The sequence below is a fragment of the Taeniopygia guttata genome, chromosome 6, assembly GCF_048771995.1.
Source record: "Taeniopygia guttata chromosome 6, bTaeGut7.mat, whole genome shotgun sequence".
Lineage (NCBI taxonomy): Eukaryota > Metazoa > Chordata > Aves > Passeriformes > Estrildidae > Taeniopygia > Taeniopygia guttata.
Window position 1 is genome coordinate 31,022,924 of NC_133031.1, and position 26,064 is coordinate 31,048,987.

At 37.0% G+C, this 26,064-nt stretch overlaps 1 protein-coding gene across 3 annotated transcripts; it reads right to left on the minus strand.

Annotated features, from left to right (window-relative positions):
* Positions 1-6,305: 6,305 nt before the first annotated feature.
* Positions 6,306-22,763, minus strand: FAM204A (family with sequence similarity 204 member A). Of its 3 annotated transcripts, none has more exons than XM_072931300.1 (8): positions 22,721-22,763; positions 21,864-22,174; positions 20,816-20,906; positions 20,228-20,261; positions 19,564-19,666; positions 17,787-17,876; positions 7,012-7,118; positions 6,306-6,669 (listed from the first exon to the last, which is right to left on the minus strand). In XM_072931300.1, the coding sequence occupies exons 2-8, from the start codon at positions 22,095-22,097 to the stop codon at positions 6,618-6,620; spliced, it is 711 nt and encodes a 236-aa protein (XP_072787401.1). In that variant the 5' UTR covers positions 22,098-22,174; positions 22,721-22,763; the 3' UTR covers positions 6,306-6,617. The 3 variants fall into 3 exon arrangements, with proteins under 3 accessions (XP_072787401.1, XP_012430112.5, XP_002188549.6); XM_012574658.5 differs by lacking the exon at positions 22,721-22,763 and adding an exon at positions 22,290-22,428 and having other exon boundaries at positions 19,564-19,663; XM_002188513.7 differs by lacking the exon at positions 22,721-22,763 and adding an exon at positions 22,290-22,428.
* Positions 22,764-26,064: the final 3,301 nt, after the last annotated feature.

A 26,064-nucleotide genomic window follows, 5' to 3' on the forward strand; every position in this document is an offset into this window, starting at 1 on the left:
AGAGATTTTTTTCATGGAGCCCCTTAAATCCACTGGGAATCTCATTTTGAGGCTCTGTAAACAGCTGCTAGAACTCTGACAACATGCAGTGCTGGGACCACTGAAAATTAATGCAGGAGAAGAGCTCAGGCACCTGCAGGCAGTTAAAACATAGGAGAGCTCTTTCTATACAGGCTGTGTCAGCATTTGAGTGCTAGATTGTTTAGCAGCACCAAGTACAGCACTGACTGCTTAATTTTCTCCACCTAACAGTTGCATTCAGATTTTAAAGATTTATACACCCTCCTGCAGTCAGCACTGAAATAGGAGATAATATCCACTCCCCATGGCAAATGCAGGCCCATGTCTCCAGTCCTTTGTTTCCATACAAATTTTGTCACCCTTATTTGTTCCAGTTTGACAAGTTTTGGAGTAAAGGCTCTCCTTGATTGAGGGCAGCAGAATATGATCCCCAGAGATTAGTCTGTGGCTAAATTATGCCACTTCCATCATAAAAGAATCTGGAAGTATATTCCTAGAGCTAAGGCTTTTTGATTGAATCAGAAAATTAATTACATCAGATAATTCTACGCTTCAAATCCATAATTATATTTAACAACAACAATGTCCAGCATTATCATCAGCTATCCAAAACAATGACGGTGACTTCAGTGGGAATGCTGTGAGATGAAAACTGAGCACAGGGCCCTCAGAGTACAGTATGACCTGAGATAATGCCACTATAAGACATTTTTCCCTCCCTCTTCTACAGGAATCTCATCCTTTTGCTCTCACTCCTAAACCCATTCTCTACCACTCCCCCAATAAGCTCTGTGCAATTATTTGTGGATGCACATTCTAAACGAGATCACTGAAAAAGGACTGCTTTAAAAAAAGACACTTTAGGAAGAAGAGATTGGAAAGGAAGCAGCAACTGCTCAAACACACCTGACAGCAAACCTTGAGGCCTGACCCCAGGGCAGGCAGTGCACACCAACCTGTGAGAGGTGACACTGATCTTTAAAAAGCCTGCTAAAAGTATGGCATGAAACAGCAGCCCCACAGACCTGGGAAAAACGTGCTGTTGCTTAACAAAGTGCACTCAAATCCCTTCCCTGAGCTGATCTTTAAAAATTAAAGTGACCTAAAGCTAAGCATATTTTAAAGTGTTGTTTGTTAAACAAAAAAACAAACAAACACAGCAAGAGAAGCAAAGGCAGTCATTCTTAAGTAAGAGCATTCTGTGATGTCTGTATTTCTGCAAGAAAGGCCCTTGGCATTGCTGAGAGTAGAGGACATTTTATAAACAAATTTCTAAAAAGAGGAAGTATTCAAATTGGAAATGCCCCTTTGCAGCTTGTGTACTCCTCCAGCAGATAACAGAGAGGACAGCTCTTGCTAGCAGGCTGCTCTCAACATTCTCTTCATTAACTTGCAAAAACTAAAAGCTCCATCCTCCATTGTTTGATGGTAATTAGAAACTGAATCATGCGATACGTCAACTTTGTGATGTTCTTTGCATGTTTACACTTTACAGCAGCACATTACACCTGGTTTTACTCAGGGCTTTCTTACAATCCTGCACTATTACAGTGCAGTTTGAGTAGCTGGTGACATACTTCAAATATAATTGTGGAAAATACGTTTTTGTAAGTTCCACAGAAGAGGAATCAATGTTAAAACAATCTCAGTGATCCTTGGGTATGCTGGGAATCTTCTCAATTCACAAAAGAATGCAATGATTTTTCATCAGAGTTGCAGATGATTGGACAGAATTCGAGTAATAAGAGAAGATGCAGATTCTTTTTAGCAGTACTGGTAAATTCAAGCACTACTAGTTTGGAATTAACACTGGTCTGTACCAGTAGAGGCCAACTGGTATTTTAGCATTAAAGATATGACAAGGTTAGCAACCACCTGTCCACAGAGAAATCCTTAAAATACCATAAACACTACCTAGCTAAGAGAGTCCACAGGCAGCATTACACTTTGCTTGACATCTGAACTTGCTGTTTGGGTTACATGAATGCATTGTTCATTTCAGAGTGGCTGTGAAAAACAGGATGAACAAAACTCCCTCTATGGCTACCAGAAAGCAGTCAGTTCTCATTTGGGTAAAACCCTTATTTCTGTATCTAGCTTTTCTCTTGTATCTATTTTCCTCAGTTACAGCAAAAGCTGCCAAAGGCTGACTCATTAGGACACGTAACATGGAAATACAAATGCTCATTTCAATCTGTGGTCACTTCATGCCAGCCTGAAGTCATTTCCATCTGTGAGTCAGGCAGCCAGCACACCTGGGAAACTCCAAGAGAAATGAACATATTATTTAAGTCAGAATGATGATTCAATATCAGAGAACAAGCATGGCAAGCACAATCACATGTAAAATAGGTAGAACTCCTTTTATAAGCTGGCTGTTTTCATTTCTTAGTGTCTGTTTAGCTCCTATGCCTTTTTCAGGACAAAATGTTTTATTCCAGGTCCAATTACAAGTAAAGAAATAGAAGCCTCTCCACTCTGTTACCATCCCACAGAAACTGGGAAGACAAGATTTGATGGTGAAATAAACACAGCTGGAGACGGATCAAAGCAATGCAGGCATTTTTCAACACGAAAGATGACAACTTTTCTCAAATGAAATTCGGGCTTTTACTTACTCTTGCGACGCTCAGAACATCTGCATTCAGTATTGCAGCTCTTTTACTCTCTCGGTAGGAGAGATGGTAATGAGGTGCCCAATTCCCAATGACTTTCAAAGAGGATTAGGCACCTGCCACAAAATTATTCAAGACTGGTTTCTCTGTTATTCTCAGCTTTGACAAAACAGCAAACCAGGAGATTCCTTCCACTCGCCACTTTGCTGCCAGCCAGGAGTTTGCCCTCACATGAATTGCTCAACCTTTGTACTCCTCTTTTTAGCCACCCCATTTGTGAAGTAAAAATCCCGCCCTATTATTAATAAATTTAATGCTTTTTAAGATGCTTTGAGCTTGCACTAAAGGTACACTACAGACACATCTGTACCTAAATTACCAACGCTCAAAAATAACAGGAAAAATACTTGTTGGTGGATTAGCTCCATATGATCAATGCCAAATAAAAATCTATTCTGGTTTTGCTAAGGTCATTTAGTGCTGTGCAATTCTCATGAGGTAAATATTTTTGAAAGTGGGGAATGCTTTGAGATTAAGCAATACATTACAGTTTTTGATCAAATGCCAGAAGCCATAGGTGAATAGGAAACAGACATCAGTAATTACAGTTCGTACTTCAGCTATTTCAAAACCCCTTGCTTCAATGAGCAAGTATTAACTGGACAGACACTCCTTCACAAATTAGAGGCTGCAAAGACTTATTACACACCACATTTATCTTTGAAACTTGTCCAACAGAATTAAACTAAAAAAATAATGATACAGATTATGGTTGCAGGCAAAAAACTATTAAAACTCTAACAACTATATATATGTTTTTATCTGTCAAACTGTCCCTGCAGCCACTCTTTGGTTAAGGAGCTCAGGAATGCAGTATTAAGAAATACAAGTAATTGTATTAGTATGCTGTTGTCAAACTTCAAACTGGCTCTATTTTATCACGGGAGCTGATAAAAGAATTTCTTGTGTAGGCCTTAAAACACAACAGAACTGCAAGAATATGAGATGGGAGCAGAAATGAAGACACGGCACCCTGAGAAGTGCTCAAGGAGCACCAACACTGCTCAGTGACATGGTGCAGAGGCACCCAACGTGACATTGTTAGGGCTGCTGAAAACCCCCAAGCAAAGCCCTCCCCCTGGCACAGCACCTGGGTGCCAAGCCCAGTCCCCAGGCCAGACTGCCAAAGCCTGGCCCACAACAGAGCCAGGCTGGAGCAGGCCGGGATGCTCCAGAGACAGCCTTGCTCAAACAACAATTTCTCACACAGAAATTGTGAGAGCGCATTCTGCTTTCCAGGTACTTGGTTTACTCCAGACAGCCACACTTGGGAAGCTACACAATTTTTCCCTCCAAAGATTTAAGGCTATTCAGGATATCCAAGAGAGTACCATGACTGATGTTGGATAAAATTGTCGTAGAGAAAAAAACTGGGGTAAAAGCAGTGCATGCATTTATGTTTTTCAGGACTTCTGAGAGGGAGGAAGCATTTTGGCAGGGCTGCTTTTGAACTGTTGCCCAACTCAAGATAGCATCAAATGAACTTCTAATAAATATCTGGCATCACAACAGATTGGTACTGGTATTTATAATTTAAGTACATTTCTCTAGATCAGTAATTTCAATCAAACAAGGAGATAGTGCAAACTTTTCATCTGCTAAAAAAATTATTATTACATCTCAAATTTAGATCAGTGTAACAAGTTGTATATTTAAGCTGATTAAAAAACTTTCAGTTAACTAAAACAAGTATTTGGATTGGTTTAACACCGTTAAACAGGAAACATTAAGTCTCAGAATGCACTTCTACTTGCTTGGCCAAAATTTACATCACAGATCAAAACAACTCAAAAAAAAAAAAAAAGGTGCCAGCACAATACAAGACATTTAAAAACAGACCAGCAATTTAGGAAGATTATTAAAGGTACAGTTCTCCATTCATTTATTTCTTATGTATTTATATTAACTCTATAAAGCTGTATGAAGCCTTTGTATTTTCCTTGTTAAGAGATTTTGGAACGTGGTACAATTCTGGATATCAACTAATATTTTAAGCAAACATTTTAGGTGGATAAAAAGGTTTGAAATGTAGTCATTTCTAAATTCATCACACAAGTGACCTGATGCAAATATTCTGCATACTTCCTAACAGTTCCACTTTGAATGGCCTAACATAAAACTAATTGATTTAATGTAAAATATTACAGGTAGCTGGGCAATAGCTGTTTTTTGAAGGTTTGGGTTTTTGTTAAAGCACATTTTCAAAACAAAGAACACTGATCCTTGCAATTAGATCAAGATCTTGATTTGACATATACTGTTACTCTTAAGAGCAATTACTACAAAAAAGAAAATAGCTTATTGAATAAATGAATCTTTCAAAAGTTTAATGGAATGCTGCTGGTGTGTTTGGCATTAATTATCATTCTACTTTTCATTACATAACAAAGGTCAACTGTATCTGACCCATCTTCCAGATACTTAAAATAAACCCCAGCAATTATGGACAGATTGCCTGTAACTTCTGGACAGGAACATTTGGAACTGAAAGATCCTGATGGAGGGTCATGGTGTAATCTGTGTGTATACACGTGCAAACATGCAATTCGCCTTTACAATCACTTCACTAGAGACAGCACTTGCTTCCTTCCACACAAAAGTTTGCAAAGCAAAGTAGTTTGTAAACCATAGTGTGAGATTTATGATGTTATACTGCAGAAACCAATTCAGCCCCTAATTTACAATCCTGGCAATTGTATTCAACTCTGTCATCATAACTAATTACAGCTAACTGCAGATTACCATATTGCAAACTCTCATCTGTGTGAAAGAAATACGATTTAAAAAAAAAGAATCAAATATCCTAAGGGCTAATGAACAAAAATGCACTATTCCATCTTGGACTGCAAACCTGAACTCTTCGAATTGCTGCCGTAAAACTTCAAATTGCTATTTGTTGGCAAGTTGTTTTAGCCCCAAGTACTTACACAGTAAATCACCATTACACTAATACTATACCTTTGGCCTGAAACATATTAATCTTGGTTAACAATAACTGACATTTACATTACCAATTCAATTCAGGCATTGTGGTAACTAAACATATATGCAAGAGCTTCAGGGAGGAAAGTTATTAGTTTTGAATGTGTACTTACTTTTCACTGAGAATAATTTTGAAGAAATATTATAATCAATTCTTGTTATAATCTTATAACATAAACATTCAAATCCTAATTGATCTGTAAAACATTTGACTTGGAGTAAAATCTACATTTGTATCTTGGGTGCAGTTAACTGTACAACATAACAGTTCAGATATTTTTCCAAGATATGTATTTATATATTTTTATCTAGGACGTTTAAAACCTGTGTTATTAGGAAGGAAAGAAAACTGGCAATCTGAAATATTATGAAGAACATGGCACCAGGATATGACCAATAGCACTAGATCCTTCCACGACTTTTAGGCTTTTTTTTTTGGTGTGTGTTTATATTTACTAAGGCTATAATGTCCTTGGTTTCAAAAAGATAGGTTGGGTTTGCTCTTTATTTAGTGTCTTCCCCCAATTTCCAAGCAGAAAACACTGCATTCAGTCTATGTAGCATCAGAAGCAACACACCTCTCTCCTTATGCCCACACATTATAATTACAGTACAGCACAAAACACATTTGGACCAAAGATTTTATTTCAACTTCAGAGAATTCTCTACCAGACTCCAAATTCAACCTGAAATGCATTATCTTTAGGTTTCATATAGAGGAGGAAAATTTAACACACTACTGATGTATAGATAGGATTTTTTCTGTATTATTTATAATAGAGTGACAAAACAAGGTAGTGCAGTTTAAGAGTGTTAGGATAAATACCAGGCATTTGATGTGTTGTGTTTTGGGGGGTTTTATGTTTAGATTTAATAAATTGTCCACAAAAATTCTTCAAGTAACAACAGGTATTTGACTCCTGAGGAAAATAGGATGGACTACATGTATCCCATGTTGCTTTTTGTTTCCCATCTTTTCTTGGCTTCAAATCTGAAACAGAGCACAAAACTCACATTAGGAATGATGTGGCTATTTGTTTCAGGTATTTAACCACATTATTCTCAACAACTACAAAAATAACTTATTTTTAATAGTTATAAAGACATGAAGACAAATATAGCCATACAAGCACCACTTTCTTTTTGATAAAGCCTCTGTCCTTAAGTCTGATGCACTCCTAAAAAAGCCCACCAAAACCCAGCAAGGTTAAACTAAACAAATAAGATTAGCACAAGCTTATTTCAACTAAAAAAACATTTAACTGAGATTGTATTGTACCCACTTAGTGCCAATGAAACCACAAATGTTTAATTCCATACTCAAATGACTTACCCCCAAGCAAGCTTCTTTTTCTTTTGAGCTTCTTGGGCAGCCTCTGCTTCTTGCTTGGCTTTTACAAAGTTGCGGCAAGCGGCAGCTTTGGCAATTTTCACACCAAGCTAAGACATGAAAAGGAACAAAGGAAAACTGATTAGATGCAAATGGCTCATATGAAATTTAAGCCTCACAAATTACTTGGTCTGATATTGTTTCGCAAAAGTCAATAGATACTAAAATATCTTTCAAATATTAGGCTGATGATGCACTATTAGACTGGACAAACGTCTCTTGAGGGAAATAAAAAAGTGTAGGACCCTGGGGCAAGCAATCCTTTTCACCAAATCCTTCATTTTTAAAACCAAAAGCAAAGAGTATCAGCTCACTGGATCCTTTTGTTTGTTTTATATAGACAGACATATCCAAATACACAGTCTCCATTTTTAGTACCAGCCTGACTTCAGCTATGGTAACACAATAGAATCAGGTCCAAAATCCACCCAAAAGTACATTTTTCTACAGGAAGAGCCTCTACCATTACACATTTTTCAGTAGACATGTTTTAATCAGTCTGTCCAACAATAAAAGGTGCAGTGTCCTTAGTGTCTATCTCCACATTTTAAGATTTTAGATAGCAAGGGTGCGATATGCCAGCTTTCCATGTAAGTGAGTACCACTTCCCTAAACTGATGCAAACTGTGAGAATTAAATTCACTTTAGCGAATGTCAAGTGCAAGAGTGAAAGGCAGGGAAGAGTAAAGTAAAAAAGATGGAAGAAGATACAGTGAACTATGAGCAGTTTATTTCCCTTATCAGCATTTGTAACTTGTAGCTGCATTTCGTGGTTACTGCCTTGACTTGACATGATGAGTTGTGAAAGAATTTGTTCCCCAAAGTTCTGCTGTTCTCCAAGACAAACATGCAATTCATTCACCTCAAATTGCTACAAACTGATGTGGGCAAACAGGTTTTCTTACAATCCACACCAAAACCTCTTGAAATTAGCAAACAGTTTCTGAGTGGATATTCTAAGTGCCCCCCAAAATGGCATGGGAGCATCAAAGAACAGGAGACACAAGGGGAAGAATACTCTTTAACACCTTGCCTGAAGTTCGACTATTAATGCTAATATATTTGAATAATGTACACCATCTACGCAGACAAATATTTATTCTGATAAATGCTTTATCCAGGTAAGATGAGAAAGAACTCAAGAACACATCTGCAGGTGTAGATGCACTGACACATTTTCCACAACTATCCCATCAAACACAGAACAGGTAGGTGATCATTTTGTTAACAAAGCAAAAAAAAACCCAAAAAACCCAAACCAGCATGACTACAAGACATTCTACCTTATGGTCCTCTCAGACTTCAAGAATGAAGAAAGCAGCCTTTAAGGAAAAGCATCAAGCACAACTCAGCTTGTGCTTTGTTTGAGGTTCTGAATGCTGGCAGCACAAGCAGTTAGGAGCTGAGCCTAACAGTTTAAAAGGAAAACAGATATTTTCATCAACATAATATTTAAGAAGGAAAATGTGAACAAGTTTCTCATCCACTATTTACATGTGTTATAAGGTCCTAAATATGTACCTTTGGAATCATCTTCATGCACAAAATACTGTGACCAGTTATTTCAAAACTTTTATATTATCTATGTAATTTTCCCCTGAGCATTGACATATTTTATTAACAGTAATTCAATGCCAACATCTGAACTGCTAAATTTCAGGTCAAAGACTAAAACATAACATTCTTTTATTTGCATTGTCATTTAATATTTAAGGGCAGCTATTAACCTTAATATAATTGCAATATAAAAATGCTTAAGAAAACTCACCTAAAATATTCAAAAAATGTTTACTTTTAAATTGAAATAGTAGTAATTATTAGTTTAAACAATATAGCAAACCGATGGCTTGAAGTCAGTCAGCAGAACCATGCCTTTATTAGAGGTATTTTACCTCCTAACACACTTGAAAATTAACTTTTATTGTGTGATGAATAACAGACTCTCCTTAAAATATGTTCTAGTGGCTTATTGAGCATTGCACACACAAATATACACAGGCGAGCTCTAAACAAGTGCTGCAGAAAAATCTTTTCATCTGCATTTTTCTGGAAGACAGAATGAGTTCTTCCATCTTTGAAAAGTACAGAAAAAAATGGGATAATAAGATCCTCTGCATTGTATGTGGAAGCAAAAGCAGAAGCATTTTGCAGCATTGTTACAATTTCTAGGCTACATAGAGTCAAATTTTCAAGATATGAAAACAAATGTTGCATATAAACACACACAAACATTTTAGTCAGATTAAATGTCTTCTGCTCCCACCCAAACCCAGACATGCATCTTCAGTCCCTGCTCGCTCCCAGAAGAAATACATAAAAGCTTGGTCAATGGATTTTACATTAAAAAATAAAAAAAAACATACTAACATTTCAGGTCATCAGATAACTCAATAAAATACAATCTTAAAAGAAGTAAGAAAGCATGAATAAAAATATATACAACAATTTCTTGTGTAGTCAAAGTATCAGCATTTTCCATATAGAACATCCAATATTTTGCTGCATTTTAATTAAGGTGTCTAAACATTATCACAAAGAACTGCAAATTGGTCAGAGCACGCAGTAAGGAAAATTAAGCTCTAAAGGCTTTTTATCACCATATTTCAGGAACCAAGGGTGTAAAATGTTCTAATTTGGGATATATTAAAAGCCATAAAAGGTCTTTCAAAAAGATTAATGGTACTTTGCTTGGATTTAAGATAAGGGCTTTAGCTGGTTGGAAAAGCAGGGCCCTGGCTAGACCCTTGAGGCATTCATCTTTACAGCCACTTGGAAGATTTGTAAAAGCGTCTGCATAACCTCAAGCAAACGCACTGCGACATTTTTTTTTAAATTCCTTTCAATTTTACAGGTTTAAAGTGTGTAAATCATACTGGGTAGTAAAGCTGATATAATGGTTCATCCTTGTAACACTATATATATTTGTATTTTGAGACAAACTTGAAAAACAACTTAGTTTCGACAGGGCAAAGCCCTTTCCATTTTGAAGTTGACCAATAATCATGTCAAATATCTTGCTCTAGATGTTTAATGTAGCATAAATGAAAATTTCCTACTCATCTGAAATTGTTACCTTGTAACAAATAACTGAAGCTTTGCTTCTTTTTGAACACTTTCAAGGCATTTATTTAAAAATACCAATTATCATACTTTAACTTTTTATGGAATAACAGGTCTCTATGAAAAATATTTATGCCATTCTCTTTTGTTCTTTAATTAAATGAAAACAGATGTTTTCTGAAGTAAAGCGGAACCATTACTGGAGTACTTAAAGTGTTAAGGTCTTTAATTTTTATATCAGTTTGGTCTACAATTCCTGATTGTCTTTACTCAAGCTCAACATTAATGTCAAGCAAGTTACCTAGGAGACGAAAGAGATCAAAGAGACAAAAAACCCTCAAATGTCTGATTAATCAAGCCTGCAAACAGCTTATTTCTTTTAGCCTGCATGCAAGTATGAAAATGAGATTCTGGGAGCCGTACATTGTGCAGATTTGTTCATTCTTATCAGAACAAAGCCAGCGGCAGCTTATTTCATGGATCATTGGCACTGTCATCAGTGCTACACAGAACGGGTGACAGCTCCTCATTTTGAGGCTTGAACAAAATTAGCAAAAAGTCGGCACAAATTAGCCTCTCATCTTTTTAGTAATATGACATTATTCATTTACTTTTTATCCAATTTTTAATTTTTTCCTTGTCAGCTATCCCTTTCTAGTGTTTCTTGCACAGCATCATAAAACACTTTTAAAACAAGCAAAGAAATGGCTGAAGTTGAAATAGAATGTAAAGTTCAGGCAGAAGAGTAAACATTTTTATTAAGTTGCAACTGAATCTACTGTAACTTCCAGAAAACTTCCCTGCAAATCAGGACATTTAACATTAAATATCACAAAGCAAAGACTTGTCTTTAAGATAGGACTGTAAAACATAAATGCTGAACGATACAAGACAACGGAATCAAGAACTGCTCCAGAAATACTGAGGTATGAAATACAAAATATTAAACCTACAAAAGCTCCAACAAAACATCTATATTCAAACAGGTCCTGAAATATCCTATGATCATAGCAGAGAAGCCAAACAGCCTTTTAATATAGTGTTACAGTTTCTCATCAAATATGAATCTAGTTATTTCAGGCTTGCCTCTAGCAATGATTTTCTCCTTTTATGTTATGGAATGTTATCCATTGCTGACGTATATAAAATATATAAAGCAAACAAGAATACCAAGTGGATTTTGCAGTGAAATTGTCCCCTTTCAATGATGTGCTCAACTTCCCCTTTAAAATACTTTGTAATACCTTTGTTGTATTTTTATGCTGTGTATTACAACATCACATTATATTTGGATGACACAGTAATGGAACAAGGACAGAAAACTGTTCTAATATTAAGCTCTTTGCTAGACTTCAACATTTAAATGCAAGTAACTTGCTCCATTCACGAGAAAACACAGCATTAAAAAATTAACCATAAGCTGTTAGATGCTTTACAGAGCCCCCTTATAACAAAGGCAGTTTTAAAAAAAGAACTGTAGTACTGTTTTCAGCAATTTCTTTATCTCTGTTCTTCTAAGTAAGAAAGCTTATTAACAAGCTTTGAACTTAAAATCACATTTACAATAATGTGCCATCAACAGTTTTATAAGCTAATTAGAAAAAAAGATTAATTAATGACTGGCTGCTAATAAAATGGCAATCATGAAGAAAGAAACCAAGGGTGCTAAGCTTCAACTACCACCAATTAAGAGCTAATTACAAACAAATTATATATGTGTTTTGCTGTGGGCTTTAATTTACTAAAATGGTTTTAATTAAAAGAGAAAACATGCTGATTAATTGAACTGCAGAAAAAATCTACAGTATAAACTGTGCTTTGTCTGTCTCTTTAATTAGACTTGTAACATCTGAAATCTTTTTTTAAGGTTTGTTAAGGAAAAGATATACATAATTAAGGGAGCATAAGAATGTAATTCTAGGTGATAACCCTGCCATATTCCAAAGGTTAAAAGAAAACCACCTCAATGAAGAGGAGTATTTGGAAGCACCTTCAATAAGGTAAGAAAGGAAATCCTTCACAGATAAAAAACCCTTTTTTTTTCTTTTTTTTTTTTTTTGGTGGGGGGGTGGGTAGGGACAGTTCTACGACAACAAGAGTCCCAAATTAATTTGTGTACCTAAAAACACTGCGAGAAATTGTGAACATTGCACCGAACTTAGAAATTTCATTTTACCAACAGAATAGCATCAAGTACTAACTCCTGTCCACCTCTGACAGTAATGTCATCACAATCAACCACTTCCTACCCAGAGTCTCACATGGAAACCAGCTTCCAGAATGGTTTTCAGCAGTTATAACCAACAAACTGCCTTGTGTACTTCCCTTTCTAATTTATATGAATAGAGGTTACTTGCAGACAGGAGATACTAATTTGATCATGAGAAAATGGTCAAAACTGATGCATCAAATTTTAAAGACGACAGCAGGACTGATCTTGCTGTAACATGAGGATGATATTCCAGTGACTAGCCAATTAATTTCACCAATTACAATGTAGATATTTCATTTAAACTTGATTAAATACCAGTGTCCCTATAAATTGCAGCTTTTTAAATCTTTCCCCAAAATGCCAGAAGACACTAAGCCAGGTGCTTAGGAAATGCTGTCAAAAAGTCTGAGGTATTTAGAGACTGACAAGTGCTACAGCAATTTAGCACACTAAATTACAAAATATTTTAAAACTTACTTTTGACAGGTAAGTCTAATATGGTCAATTGTGTTCAAGTTACAGTCCTCAGGCTAATGTGTTCTTAGACAATGTGGCACCTGCCTACCAGGCAGTTCACACAAAAAACACCAGTAAGTGCAAAGTTTGGGCTTTAGTCAGATTATTTCTCACAGTATTAGAGCCATAAGAAATCTGTATTCTGCATTTTGAGACACCATACCATGATTTGAGCACAGAAGTACTAAGAAAAAACCTCTTTCTCTAGGGGGAGTTTAAGGAGTGGAGGTGGAGAATATTTTAAGATTTTTTTGGTTTACCTATGAAAATAATTTTTACAAGTACCACTCCAAATTGAAACTGATTTATAGCAGAGTGAAATTACCAGACATCTGCACATACCATCCTTATTCAAAGGGATAAACACATCCAGCTATGCACAGTCACAGTGCTCTAATTTATCAACATTTATTCTTCAAAATATATGTAGGTGGATTCCCACTAACACAGTAGGAACAATTTAATTACATCTCAAGATAGAATTCCAGAAAAAAATTTACAAAGCATTAAGAAGTTGACATAATTCCAAATGTCTGCTCCTAGCTCCATATCCCAAGTATCTGCTACTATTAGATCCCAGGTATCCTACCCTAAGGCATCACCAAAAAATCATGTCATTTCCAGATAAATGTTCACGTGAACTTTATTTTCTTAATAACTTTCATTCTAAAAGGCTCAGATTTTTTGGGTAACTCCTACATTAACATTTCTACTGGCATCTCTCAAGTTAAATAAGTCATCCTTAAATGCAATGTTCAAACAACAGCTTTAGGTATGCCAGTCTACATCTGAAAAGCACAGCTATAAAACATGAAGGACTCTGCCCATGCTGGAAGCCCTGGAATGTGATAACAAAGACAGCTACTGGATTACAGTAATAAATACTAACTGTGCATATTGTACCATACACACTGCAATGAAGTGCTCATTTTTAAAATACTAATAGTACTGTACTGCAGGTATTAAAGAAATAATTCAGTAGTCTAACTGTGCTGAAAGCTCTACGGTGAATTAAGGAATATGACCCACCTGCATTATTTTGCTGCTCAACACATTTATCAAAGCAGTGTTGATCTTGGACACTGTAATTGCATCACAGCACTGAGATGCTCCAGCCAGAAGCTGCAGGAACAGTTACTGAAGGCCTAAATTATTCTCTACACCATAATGCAGAGATGCCCATATTTTTTTCAGCAAAAAAGTTCACTTGTGTATAAATTAATGAAATCAAGAACTTCAATTGATCACCAGACCTCTCAGGGAAGCAGAACACCCCACAAGATAATGTGGGGATGGCCAAAGATGCCACAGGGAGAGATCTGCTACCCTGCTGACTGACAGCAGGAGACAAGGGGTAACACTTGGCAGCGAGGTTTGCCCAGAGATTAGTCAAAATATTCAGCAGTGTAATACCTACAGTTCATTTTCATAACAGAAATGCAACTGCCAAAAAAAAAGGGTGAACACACCAGCCAGTCTCAAAAGCTACATATGAATCCACCCATGCAGCCACCAGTAAATACAGGCTTATGCAGGAGACATTCAAGTTCTAATTCTCACTCCAAAATCTTGAATGCTCCTGGACTGAGCAGCTTTGTTTTAAAATCAGCATTTGTGTGTATTTGTCAAAGCAAAGGAAACAACAAATAATATATTGCCCAAAGCCTCATTTAATGCAGTACAGTAGCATTTTCCTTAAAGAACCTGCAACAAGTTTCCTTGAAGAACCTGAAGACCCAAAACCTTAAAGCAGTATCATTTAGGTTTTTAGAATGCAAAATTCCATGATGCACTGACAGCTGCTAGATTATGCATATTGCCTAAGTCATCAGTGATTTTAAATGAATCTGATTTTAAAAAACCTTTCCTCACTGTATCACAATGACAGGATATTGACAGCATCATTTTGACATTCCTTTGCTTTTTAGGACATGTTTCTACCGTCTATACTCATCATCTGTTTATTTTTGGCTTCATTTTTCTAAATACTGAAGCTGCCCTATCAGTTTCACAGGCTTATAAATGTTATACATCAAAAATTAGTTTCACTTATTAAGGCAGGAAATGGCTGTAAGAACTCTGGGATCTGTGCCTCAAAGCAAAAGCTTTATCAGCAGGTTCCAGTCACTGCTTCTTGCAAAAGAAAATGGTGCCGATTAAAACCCCATACACCTGATTTCAAAAAGAACACCTACCCACTGAACATTTCTCACATGGCTGCAAGGGGGGCTGCACCCCAAACACCAGACAGCTGTTTCTCACACACTCCCTGTCCCCAGCCCTGTAACACTGCTCAAGAAAAATGAAAACTATACATAAAGAGATGAAGTTGAGATAAAAGAACAGTAATTCATCCATTTATTACTCCAGACTTCAGAAGTGGTGCACTTCAATACAGCCACATTGCAGTTCCATGCCTGACTTGCTCACAGAGCTGTGTTGCATTTAGAAGTTAGAGGTTTACAAATAGCCATATTATTTAAAAACTAACTCATTTCTTAGAGGCATTGTATAATAAAATCAACACTTCTGTAAACTGCTAAGAGAAAAAAAGTAGCAATTGAATGAATACAACATGAAAGCAGTATTTTATTAAGTCTACTTGTATACAAAACAATGACTGCTCAATCAGCCTCTTCCATAATCAAATTCTCCTTTTATAGCTCTTCACTGAAACAGTCACTGTTAGAAGAATTTCCTTACGAAAACAAGTATTTTAAAAGATCCATTAAAAAAAACAGCTACTGAAAATCACAAAGAAAAATGAACCTTGCAATGAGCAATAGAGCACATCTCTACAAGAGCAGAGAACCCCAGTGAATTCACATGGATTCTGCCTCGACAGAACTCCTCATGAGAGATCAAGCCAGTCATTTGAGTTTCCCTTCTTTCAACATATTATTTGTTCAGATAAACCCACTTAACCAAAACCAAGTCAAGGCTGTGAATACTAATAATGTTTCAAGCATTTTGTTTTCAGAATTACAACATGCTAATATTTGAAAGTCAACAATTTGAAGCTAATGTTCCACAAATAATAATACACTGCTGTAGCACCTGGGATATGCTAGATGTTGTATAATCCCATGGCTACCAAAATCAGATAACAGTTTATCATAAATATTACAAAACCTTAAAACTTCTTACATTAATTTGTTTTTATAGTCAAACAATTTGCACTAGAATCTCAGTATGTTTTATTGATTATAATACTCCAACCACTTTAGAGGAGATGGGATAATGACATTTGTGAAGGAGAACAGCAAGTGTTTTTCATGTTCTACACATGAAAGGTAATAAAACAGTCAGAAGCTGGTCAGACTTAAAGGGAACATCAGGACACATCCCTACCACTGTCAATAGCTGTTATCATTGCAGACTGAAGTTTTGTGATCACTGGTGACAAGGCAGATAAGAGTCTAGTCATAGTCTAGTCATTAAAAACTGCCCTGAGTGACTAAAGGGAGGAGTTTAATGATTTTGTAAGAACACTCACTGAGGAACAGTTACTTTTACCTAACCTCAGAGAACCTTAAGAACTGTATTTCCCACTTCAAAAGCTGTCTGTTTTTAAAGCCATCACAATATTGTAATACATTGCATTAAACAGATATAAATCTGCAATTTTACATTAAAGCTTAGTTTAAAACACTGTATTTAAGAAACATTTAAAATACTTGTATGAGAATGAGAAGCAGCTAAATTTGTCTTTGCTTTCCTAATCCCTTTGAATTTTGCAAGCATATACAGTGGACAGAAAATTCCCATTACCTCTGTGACGATGGAAGAATATGCAAGATAAAAGAATGAAAGCAAAAATTATATAATTATTTTTTAGTATAAATCGAGAAGATTTATAGTTTAAATCATACTTCTTAGATGACTTTAAAAAGATCGCATTTCCACTCATTGAAATAGTACTTTTTTTTTTTTCTTACCTGGATTCAAAACTGTTAAACTATCTTATCCTAATGTTTTCCTCTGCATTTTCTCCCCCATGCAGAACTAGCAGTGGGGAAAACAGCCTTTGTGGACTTCAGCTATTTTTATTTCAGCTGCCTCCACCTACCCTATGTGCACAAATTGAACAATTGCTTAAATGAAGGTACCAGAGCTATCTGATGGATTCCTCACCAGTTTTAAGTATTCACTAAGATCCGTACATACAGATGTTTTTCTCCCACTTTTGTAGCAAAGAGAGTACAGCTTTCATGAAATTACTCGGGTACACCAACTATCAAGACAACATCTTGAAAAAACTGTGTTACCTTGGACTTGGTTTTAGGTATGTATTTACACACTGAACAATTATGACAAGGAGAAAAAAATATCCAACACAATTCTAAGGCTACAGCAGTAGCACAGAGAGACAGCCATCTACTCTCACTCTTCTTCAGAATTCTTCCAGCCTGAAGAATCTTCTCCTGACCACATGAATACACAGAACTGTATTTTCATTTGCTCATGAAAACACACAGAAATGTGTTTTCATTTGCTCTAGGCTTGCTAAATGTCTACCTGTCTTGAGGCTTCCCAAGATTATAGACAAGGTAATGCCAAAAAAAATTATGAGGCACAGGGAACTGAGAGAAAGTTGCCTTCTCCTGTTCTCTTGGCTTGCAACATGGAAAAAAATCAAAAGCTCAACACAGATGACCAGATACTCTTCTGAGTTGAGGAGTGAGTAGCAAGGATCTAAAGCAAGGTTACTTGGGACAGTTCATGGATGTATTTTCAATTCTTAAACAGAGCTACAGCTGTCCAAGCATTGCTAGATCAGCAGCAAAGTCCTGAAATCACTGACAGGAACCTACTCAGAAAACGGGAAAGATGCTGCAAATAACCTTCAATGCTGTTTTACTCAGGACACTTTTAGTCCAGATGTGCAAACTAAATGACCCCTCAGAGCTCTTGTTAACAGCCCGCTTACCTCACGAATGGCTAATCTGTCACTCAGCTCCTCAGCCTTGGCAATGTCACCTTCAGCCACACACTTCTCTATGCTCAGTTCAAGGCCAGACTAGAGGGAAAAAAAAGGTAAATGCCTTCAGAAGAAAAAGAACATATTTAAAAGGAGTACCTCCTTTCTAAAGATATTTCTTTCATGAAATTCTTTAAGACACTGCATAAACCTGTAATTTGTGTGTACCACAAATCACTCTGTCTGTGTATTGTAATGGACAGTATAATTAAGAATTCACTGAGGCCGCCTGAGCACAAATCATTGCATTAGTTCCACCTTATGTGCAGGATAATACTATAGGTTAAAAAAATTACACGGGCTAGTTTATGCCTGTCACAATAAAATTTCATCTGAAGATCTGGCTTATCTCTTCCATCCCTGGAGCTTTCTAAACAAAATGTAAAATATATGTGTCAGGTAACATGAAGAATGGCAATTACCACTGTATCGTTACAGTTCTAAGATCTTATCTTTACCCAAAAACCAGAATTCTGGCACAAAGCCATTCCACTGTGATAATAAATTTAAAATTCTAGCAGCCCAGTGGAAAACAATGAAAATTTTCAGGATTTAAGGGTTGTTTTCTTATTTTTAGATGTTAACAATGTGTTTAATGGCAACACTTAAAAATAACGTAACAATAAAAAGCCATTTCCTGGAAATTATGGTTGTAAATATTTGGTGGAGTATAGAAATATATATAGAAATTCTGACTTCAGAATTTCACAAAAAACCTCACTCATAAAAAAGATAATTTACAGCCTCACTGATTTTAAATATTAGTGAACTAAAGAAAACACATTTGACAGTTCCATAACATACACTTTTTTAAGAGATAAAAATGAAAATGCTAATGGAATTCTTGAGAAACAGTGATCTGCAAACACTGCATTTGAATTATTTCAGGTGGTAGTTGAAAAAAAAATGCACAATTGGAAATTGCAGTGATGGCAAATTCTGTTAAGATGAAAACAGTGAGATGTATCTTCCACTAGTGATAATATCCCTGAAATTACAATGAAACCATCTGCATTTTAACAGTTTGGGCCTCATTCCAGATCCATCCCGACCACTTTAATGACAACTAAATAGCCACCAAAAGTAAGAAGCAAACAAATCTTCATGATATGCATGAAGAAACTTATGTTAAGAAAATTAAAAATACAAAGATTATCATAAAGGAAGCTAACTGAACATTTCATGTACTGGAACTTACAGGGAGCTTTATAAGAAATATTATAGAACCAACAGCACTACCAGAAACTCACAATGTAGTGAGAGTCTTAACTTATCCATCGTGTCTGACAATTAGTTCAGCTATGACTAGTTACACAGTAGTATTTATGAACAAATTGTGTTATGAATCCAGTCAAAATGTATGCCAGGTTTGCACCTTTAATTCTTGCAGCCACTGCTGTCAACTGAAATATTCATGTGACACATTTTAAAGTTAAAACACGATGAAGTAAAACGAAAGGAAAAGTCACACAATGCATATGAAGTGTTCTGTCTCTCACTACACGAAAAAACGAAACCAGACAGGACACAACCCTGAATACTGTCTTAAAAGAAAGCACAGCAAACATTCCAGGACATTTATTTTAAAAGTTTAGAAAATTATCCTTCCTCAGAGTGATTGTATCTTTTACTCTCAAATAGCCTCAGTTTCATTCCGATCTCAATTAAGGAAAAGTTCTTTTACTGCCAAACACAAGCTGACACTGCCCTTTGTAATAACAGTCACCTTTTGTGGAGCTCTGCTGTTCACAGGTGATTCAAATCTATCGTTGATTCCAAAATATTGTGTAAGTTCTTTCCATTTCTCTTCATTTTCCAACTGCTGACTACTAAAAACAAACAAACAAACAAGTGATTACCATAACCACTTCCCTTTCCACAATTTGTAACATCCTTTTCAAAGCTAAAAAAACTCTTCCATTTGGCAGACATGGCTTTTTCATCCATTCAGTTTTTAAATGAAGTGAAATTAATTAACCCTCCCCCTTTGTGTACACGTAATTTCACAATCTTGAAAGCAAGCTCATAAAATCATAGAAACATTTAAGTTGAAAAAGTTCTTTAAGATTGAGTCTAACCATAAATCCAACACTGCCAAGAAGGAAAAAGAGAAGGAGCAGGCTGAACAGGAGCTTGTATGAAGGAAGTAGAAAGACCATTAAGTCTATTAAAAGTTACATTAAATAATACATTTGTGCTGATTTTTAAAATCAAGCAATAACACTCCATCAAGCACTCACCAGTACAAATTCAGCCTGCCCAACAGACACTGAACAAATTTAGAAGATATTTGACACAATGCTCAAAGCTAGGCTTTGGCTGTGAATGTGGTCAGGCTTATTGTAAGTTTTGCCTGCTACTAACAGATAATCCCATTCACCTGGTTATACCTTTTAGCCACTTCATCAGTCTTTCTCTGTTTTGCTAAGGGAAAAAAAACAGAAAAAAAAATCCAATATTACACAGTGATACCCCACAGCATCCAATGAAATTAATAGAGCTTTAATTGGTCACATTTCCTTTACTTTCTTTGAAAGATCAAGACACAGGGATTTTTACACAATGATCATGTAGATTTAAACCACTCAGCTGTAAGAAACTCCTGAAATATCTGTGAAGTTTTAACCAGAATGTGCAAAAGCAATTTTTGTACAACTACTGAAACACACTTAACAATTAAAAATCAGTATTAACTGAGGAAGTTTTACCACCTTTTTAAGAAGAGGACAAATATATTACTTGCATTCTATGCAGCAACCTCACTACAACCTTGCAAGTGATGCATACAAGTAGAAAAATAAAATCCTAGAATACATTTCTTCTTCTAAAAAAAAATGAATATAATACTAGAATACAATTCTCCATTAAAAAAAAAAAAAAACAACTTAAAAACCAAAAACACCAACCACACAAAACAGCATGTATTGATACTAATTAAATTGGAAAAAAATAAATTCTGGTTATGATTAAAAAACTACCTTTTCGGTGGCGCTTTCTTTTTCGGCACCTGTTTTCCTCTTTCACTTGCATTTTCATTTCACGGTGTTTCTTCTGAAGCTCCACAAATTTCTACAAGATTATGAAAAAGCAAGTCAGTATTTTCAATTTTCCCCCCATTTTTAAGAAATTGCAGAGAGAAATGCATAATTACCCACAGTGCCTTGTGTTATCTATTACATCCCAGTCTATAAATTGAGACCATGGGGCTCTGATAGTGTTAAACTGGAACTGGTGCTCATCTTTCATCACCTCTCTCTGACTTTCTGCTCTCCCTACATCCCACGACTCTTCAGATCTGACAGTTCTCTCATGGGATGTGACACAGAACACACTTTTGCTTGTTGTGCACTCCTGAGCTATATGTATTTTTATTGCCTACTGGTAGTTTGCAATCCACAAATTATTGACAGTATGGTCCTTGCACAGCAGGCTCCCTGCAAGGACTGAAGGATGAAAGAAGGCAATTATTTTTTGCCAATTCTTATTTTGAATCCAAAGCCTTAAACACATTGGGTTTTTTTCAGGGATTTTTGTTTTCCCCAGTCTTTAAATACAACTGCAAAATCAGGAGGTTATAAGGAACTCTTGAGTCTGAATGCTTGCAATTAACCCCTACAGCAAACAGCAGGACACACCTGCCCTTGACAGGTGTGCAGTAAGCCCAGAGAGGCTGAAACACTGAGCTGTGCATCCTTACCAATGCAGAAAGCAGCTACCAAGTAGCTCAGAGCCCATGAACCACTGAAAACACAACTTTTATGCAAATGTATAGGAATGACAACTCTTTGCTGTGCTTTCAATCACCACCAAACTACCATCTAATTACTTCCTTCCTAAATTCCTGTTTACCTCACTTGGAACAATCTAAGGTTTGTATACTCAGATCATATTCTGTCAAATTTCAGATTTGTATATTGACTATTCAACCCTGAATTACTTAAATCTAAAAATCATATTGAGATTTCTCAATCTCATCAAATGGCTATTTGATTGCACTGCATTATGCTTATCTGTAATGATACATACATTCCAGATATTCACAGAAACTCCAGGAGGGCACGTTTGAGATTCACTTTCTTCATCTGTCACTGGTACAAGAGGTTCACTGCTGGCATTACTTTCCTGTCCAGTCCCCTGAACTCTTTCAGTATCTTCTTTTGTGTCTTGCTTTGAACAGGAATCAGGTGATTCGTCTCCATCATCAGAACTTAGATCAACATCACTTTCATTCAGCCCTGGAGGTAACAGCCCACTCCACATCTTCCAGTTTACATAAGTCCAAACTATTTCAAGTCACTGCAAAGACACCGGGTTACCCATCCCAACACAAAAACAACCTGCAGAAGGGAGAAACAGAAACAGCAAACACGCCATCAGGAATATTTTTGTTTTTCCTACATAAATACCATTACATGTTTTACACAAGCACATTATAAAGGTGCTAATACTTACTATTTGAGAAAGAAGAAAACTTGATTACAGATGCTGAGACTGCTGGCTCTTTCTTCCCCTCACTTCTCGTCCTTTAAAGTTGTGCCACTATGCGTTTGCTTACAGCTCCGTTCAGCTGGGGGACGACACTGCAGCAAACACCTCCCGTGCCTCCACAGGGGCAACCTCCCGGGACAGCACAGCCACGGGTCGCGGCAGGGGAGGCGGCAGGGCGGGGAAGCGAGGGGGGGAAGCTCCGGAGACAGTGAAGCGAAGCGAAACGCGGCTCAATGCCGGCCTCGGGGAAGGCAGGCGGCGCTCGGCGTCCCGCCGGTGCCGGCGGCACTGCGGGAGCCCCGCGGAGCCCCTCGGAGCCCCTCACGCCGCCGCCCGGCCCCGCGGAGCCCCTCACGGAGCCCCTCACGCCGCCGCCCGCCCCCGGCCGTGTTTACCTGGCCGCCATCTTGGCACGGCCGGAACACCCCGCGCGCGGCCGGGGCGGGGCGGCGCAGCCAATCAGCGGGCGCGCCGGCCGCCGTGGCGGGGCGGGGCGGGGCGGCCATGGCGGCGGCGCCGTGAGGGGAGCGCGGCGGGGCTGAAGGGATGGCGAGTTCTGGAGCGGAGTTGTCAGAGTCTCAGAACCATTTAGGGTGGAAAAGGTCTCTGAGAGAAACAAGTCAAATTTACGACCCAACTGTGTCCACCACACCATGACACCGCCTGCTACATGCAGTCTTCCCTGGAGTCACCTCCAGGTCCAGTGGCTCCATCACCTCCCTGGACAGCCCATTCCAATGCTTAGTCACCTTTTTAGTGAAAAAATTACTCCTAATGTCCAGCTTTAATCTCAGTTGATGCAACGGAAGGGCATTTCCTCTCATCAAATCTCTTACTCCCTGGGAGCAGAGCCCAATGCCAGTCTGGCTCCAACCTCCTGACAGGGAGTCTTGGAGAGCAATAATGTCCCCCCTTGTGCCTCTTTTTCTCCAGACTCTGAAAAACACTTGGTTTTTAAAATGTTAAAAGTTTAATAATAATAAAATGGTAATAAAAATAGTAATATAATTAGAGTAATAAAGTTTAGAGTTAGGATAATTATAAGATAATAAAAAGCAAAGAATTATGGATGCTTTTGGATACTAAGTTATGAAAAGCATACTTCGTGAACAAAGGAATAACCTTAAAAGCAATAGCTTGTTGTATATTTATATATGTCATACATGATGCATAAATTCTTTGCAAATTAAGAACTTTTCTGGTTTTTGTTAACTTCTTAATCTTGTTGGTTCTACAAAGATGGAGAGAAGGTGGAAGAATGTTTGTCTTTTCTGATAAGGAGGCTGTAAATTTTTATGGGCCCCCTTCGCTGACATCTTTGTGTGAAGAGTTTCTTGATTATTTAATCTTTTTGCTCGAGCTTGTAACAAATCCTATATCGCAGAGTTTCTATTTTAACATTATGTTGTAACCTAAAACTACATTTAACACACTACATAAGAGAATTAATACAGCATAACTTTCTAACATTACTCATATAATATTTGTTGTAATATTTACGAAAAGCCAATCATAAAATATGCATTTTTCACAAGACTAAACACCCCCAATTCCCTCAGCTGCTCCTCATCAGACTTGAGCTTCTTTCAGAAGAAGGACAAGCCTCAAGTTGTATAGCAATCCTTGCTGCCATAAAGGAATGTGGCATCTCTTCCAAAAGTAAGCCTTGTAGTTAAGCCACACCAAAATGTTTATACTGGGACAGAATGGTGAGGGTCATACTCTTCAAGAATTGAAAAAGTCTTCCAAAGTTCTCAGTAGTGCCTTGGATTAATGTGGTAAAGAGAAAACCACAAAAGTGCAAAGTCTGCACAGAGCAAAGGAATTGTTTATCTCTAAGTTTCTGTTCCACCTTGTCCTTTCAGCTCTCATAGGTGAGGCAGACAACCTAACCCTTTAAGAGCAGCCTGAATATGATTCACCAAGAACATCTTGCATAGAAGGAGCAACAGGAAGGGAGGCACAAGGAGAAGACGAAGGGACAAGGCTGACATCACTGAAACGTGTCTGAAAGAGAGGAGGTTTCCCATCTTCAAAATAATTTGTGAGAAGATGTACTTTTCACTGACAGTTTGACAGGTTGAAAACTGTATCTCAATATGATAATGAGACTTTTGAGAAAGGAATTGCTGACCCCAAACCACAACATGACCCAGCTGTGGACCAACAAGAAATGAGAAAAGGGCAAGGGTTATGAAGGTGGATAGTTGGGAATATGACTATGAGTAGGGATTTCTTGGTTGATCCCAGCTTCTGGGATTGGCTGTGCATGGAAGGAAAACTAATGCCTTTCTCAGGGACATAAATCAGATCTTCAGATTGTTTTCCTTTTATGCCATAATTTTACATCCTCAGATTCATTTCTAAAATCAATTAATTCCGTAAGTAATCACTTTTTCATGAACTACATGTAAATTTCACACTCAGCTTGCTAACTAGATTTTCCTCTCATCTGGGAAATCAATTTTTAAGAGAGTTATTTTATTTACATTGAATAATTGGTTGTATTTGGTACACAGATAACTGGTAATTAATAACAGTATTGATACTGGATATTCATTGCCATTTGTTCTAGTGAGTTGTTAGACCATTAGGCTGCATGATATTTTCTTAATGTGACCCAATTTGAACACACTCAACAAATTAAAAGGTGTGTGACATCTTTATGACCTGCAAATTTATATATTTGGTAGGGATACATTTTCAGAAAGGCAAATTTAATTTCATTACACAGTTTGTATCCAAACATCGTGTTCCTTTTTTAGTATCTACAACCAATTTGTAGCAAGAATGGCACTGGTGGTGCACACAAATGAAGTACTTGACTATCCATATTAACTGCATTTTATAATTACAAATTAAATGTAATTGTCATTTTAAAAGCCACATTTTCAGGGTAATCTTCAGTCCTCTTATAAAAAAAATTCTGACTTCTCAGAAGTTCTTCCATAGGAAAAATTGTGGCAAGAGCTCCTGCTGGACTTTCATCTGTCCAGAAGTATTTGTATTCACAAAGTAAGTACTTGATGAAACTACAAAAGAGTTTGCTGGCTACTTATCAGAATTTGCAACTTACTGCTGGGTTTTTATGTTGAAATAATGTGTAAAGTCTTTTTATCTGTAGAAGAAAACAGAAGGCAGCACAACCTTTTGACCAACCCTGATGTCCCTACATCAAATTTATGAGGGCTGCTATTGTGGCGAACACTTGATTCGGTGTCAAATTTTTCTGATGGCAATTTTCTGTTCCCCATTGAGCAAATATTCAAATAATCTGATTTATTTCCTTTTGGTCAACTGATCTAATTTCCTTTCTCACTTGAATTCCTGTCCTGGAGGCTTGCCAAGCAATGACTCTCATGAATGAAACGAGTCATGCCTTTGAGATTCCTGTGGAACATCAAACTGGCACAACACAGTAATTACAGCTTAGATATTTCTGATGCTGTTATTAAAAACGACTTGAACTTTAGAAGGAAGGACTACTGCAATTAAATGTAACTTCAAGTTTAATTTGAATCTTCCAGGATCTCTATGGTTTGTCAGGTAGTAGGCAATTTTCTCTTTATCCGTCTTTATCTCTTCATTTACCTGCTGTGGGGTATTTACAGACACTGCCATGAGTCCCAGCTCTGGTAGTGTACTTTGTCAGATGTACTTGGGGTTCTTTTTGAAACTCTCCTAATGAGTACCAGTCACAGAAGAGGTGAGAGCTTCAGAAAAGCTGAAGACTGTGTGG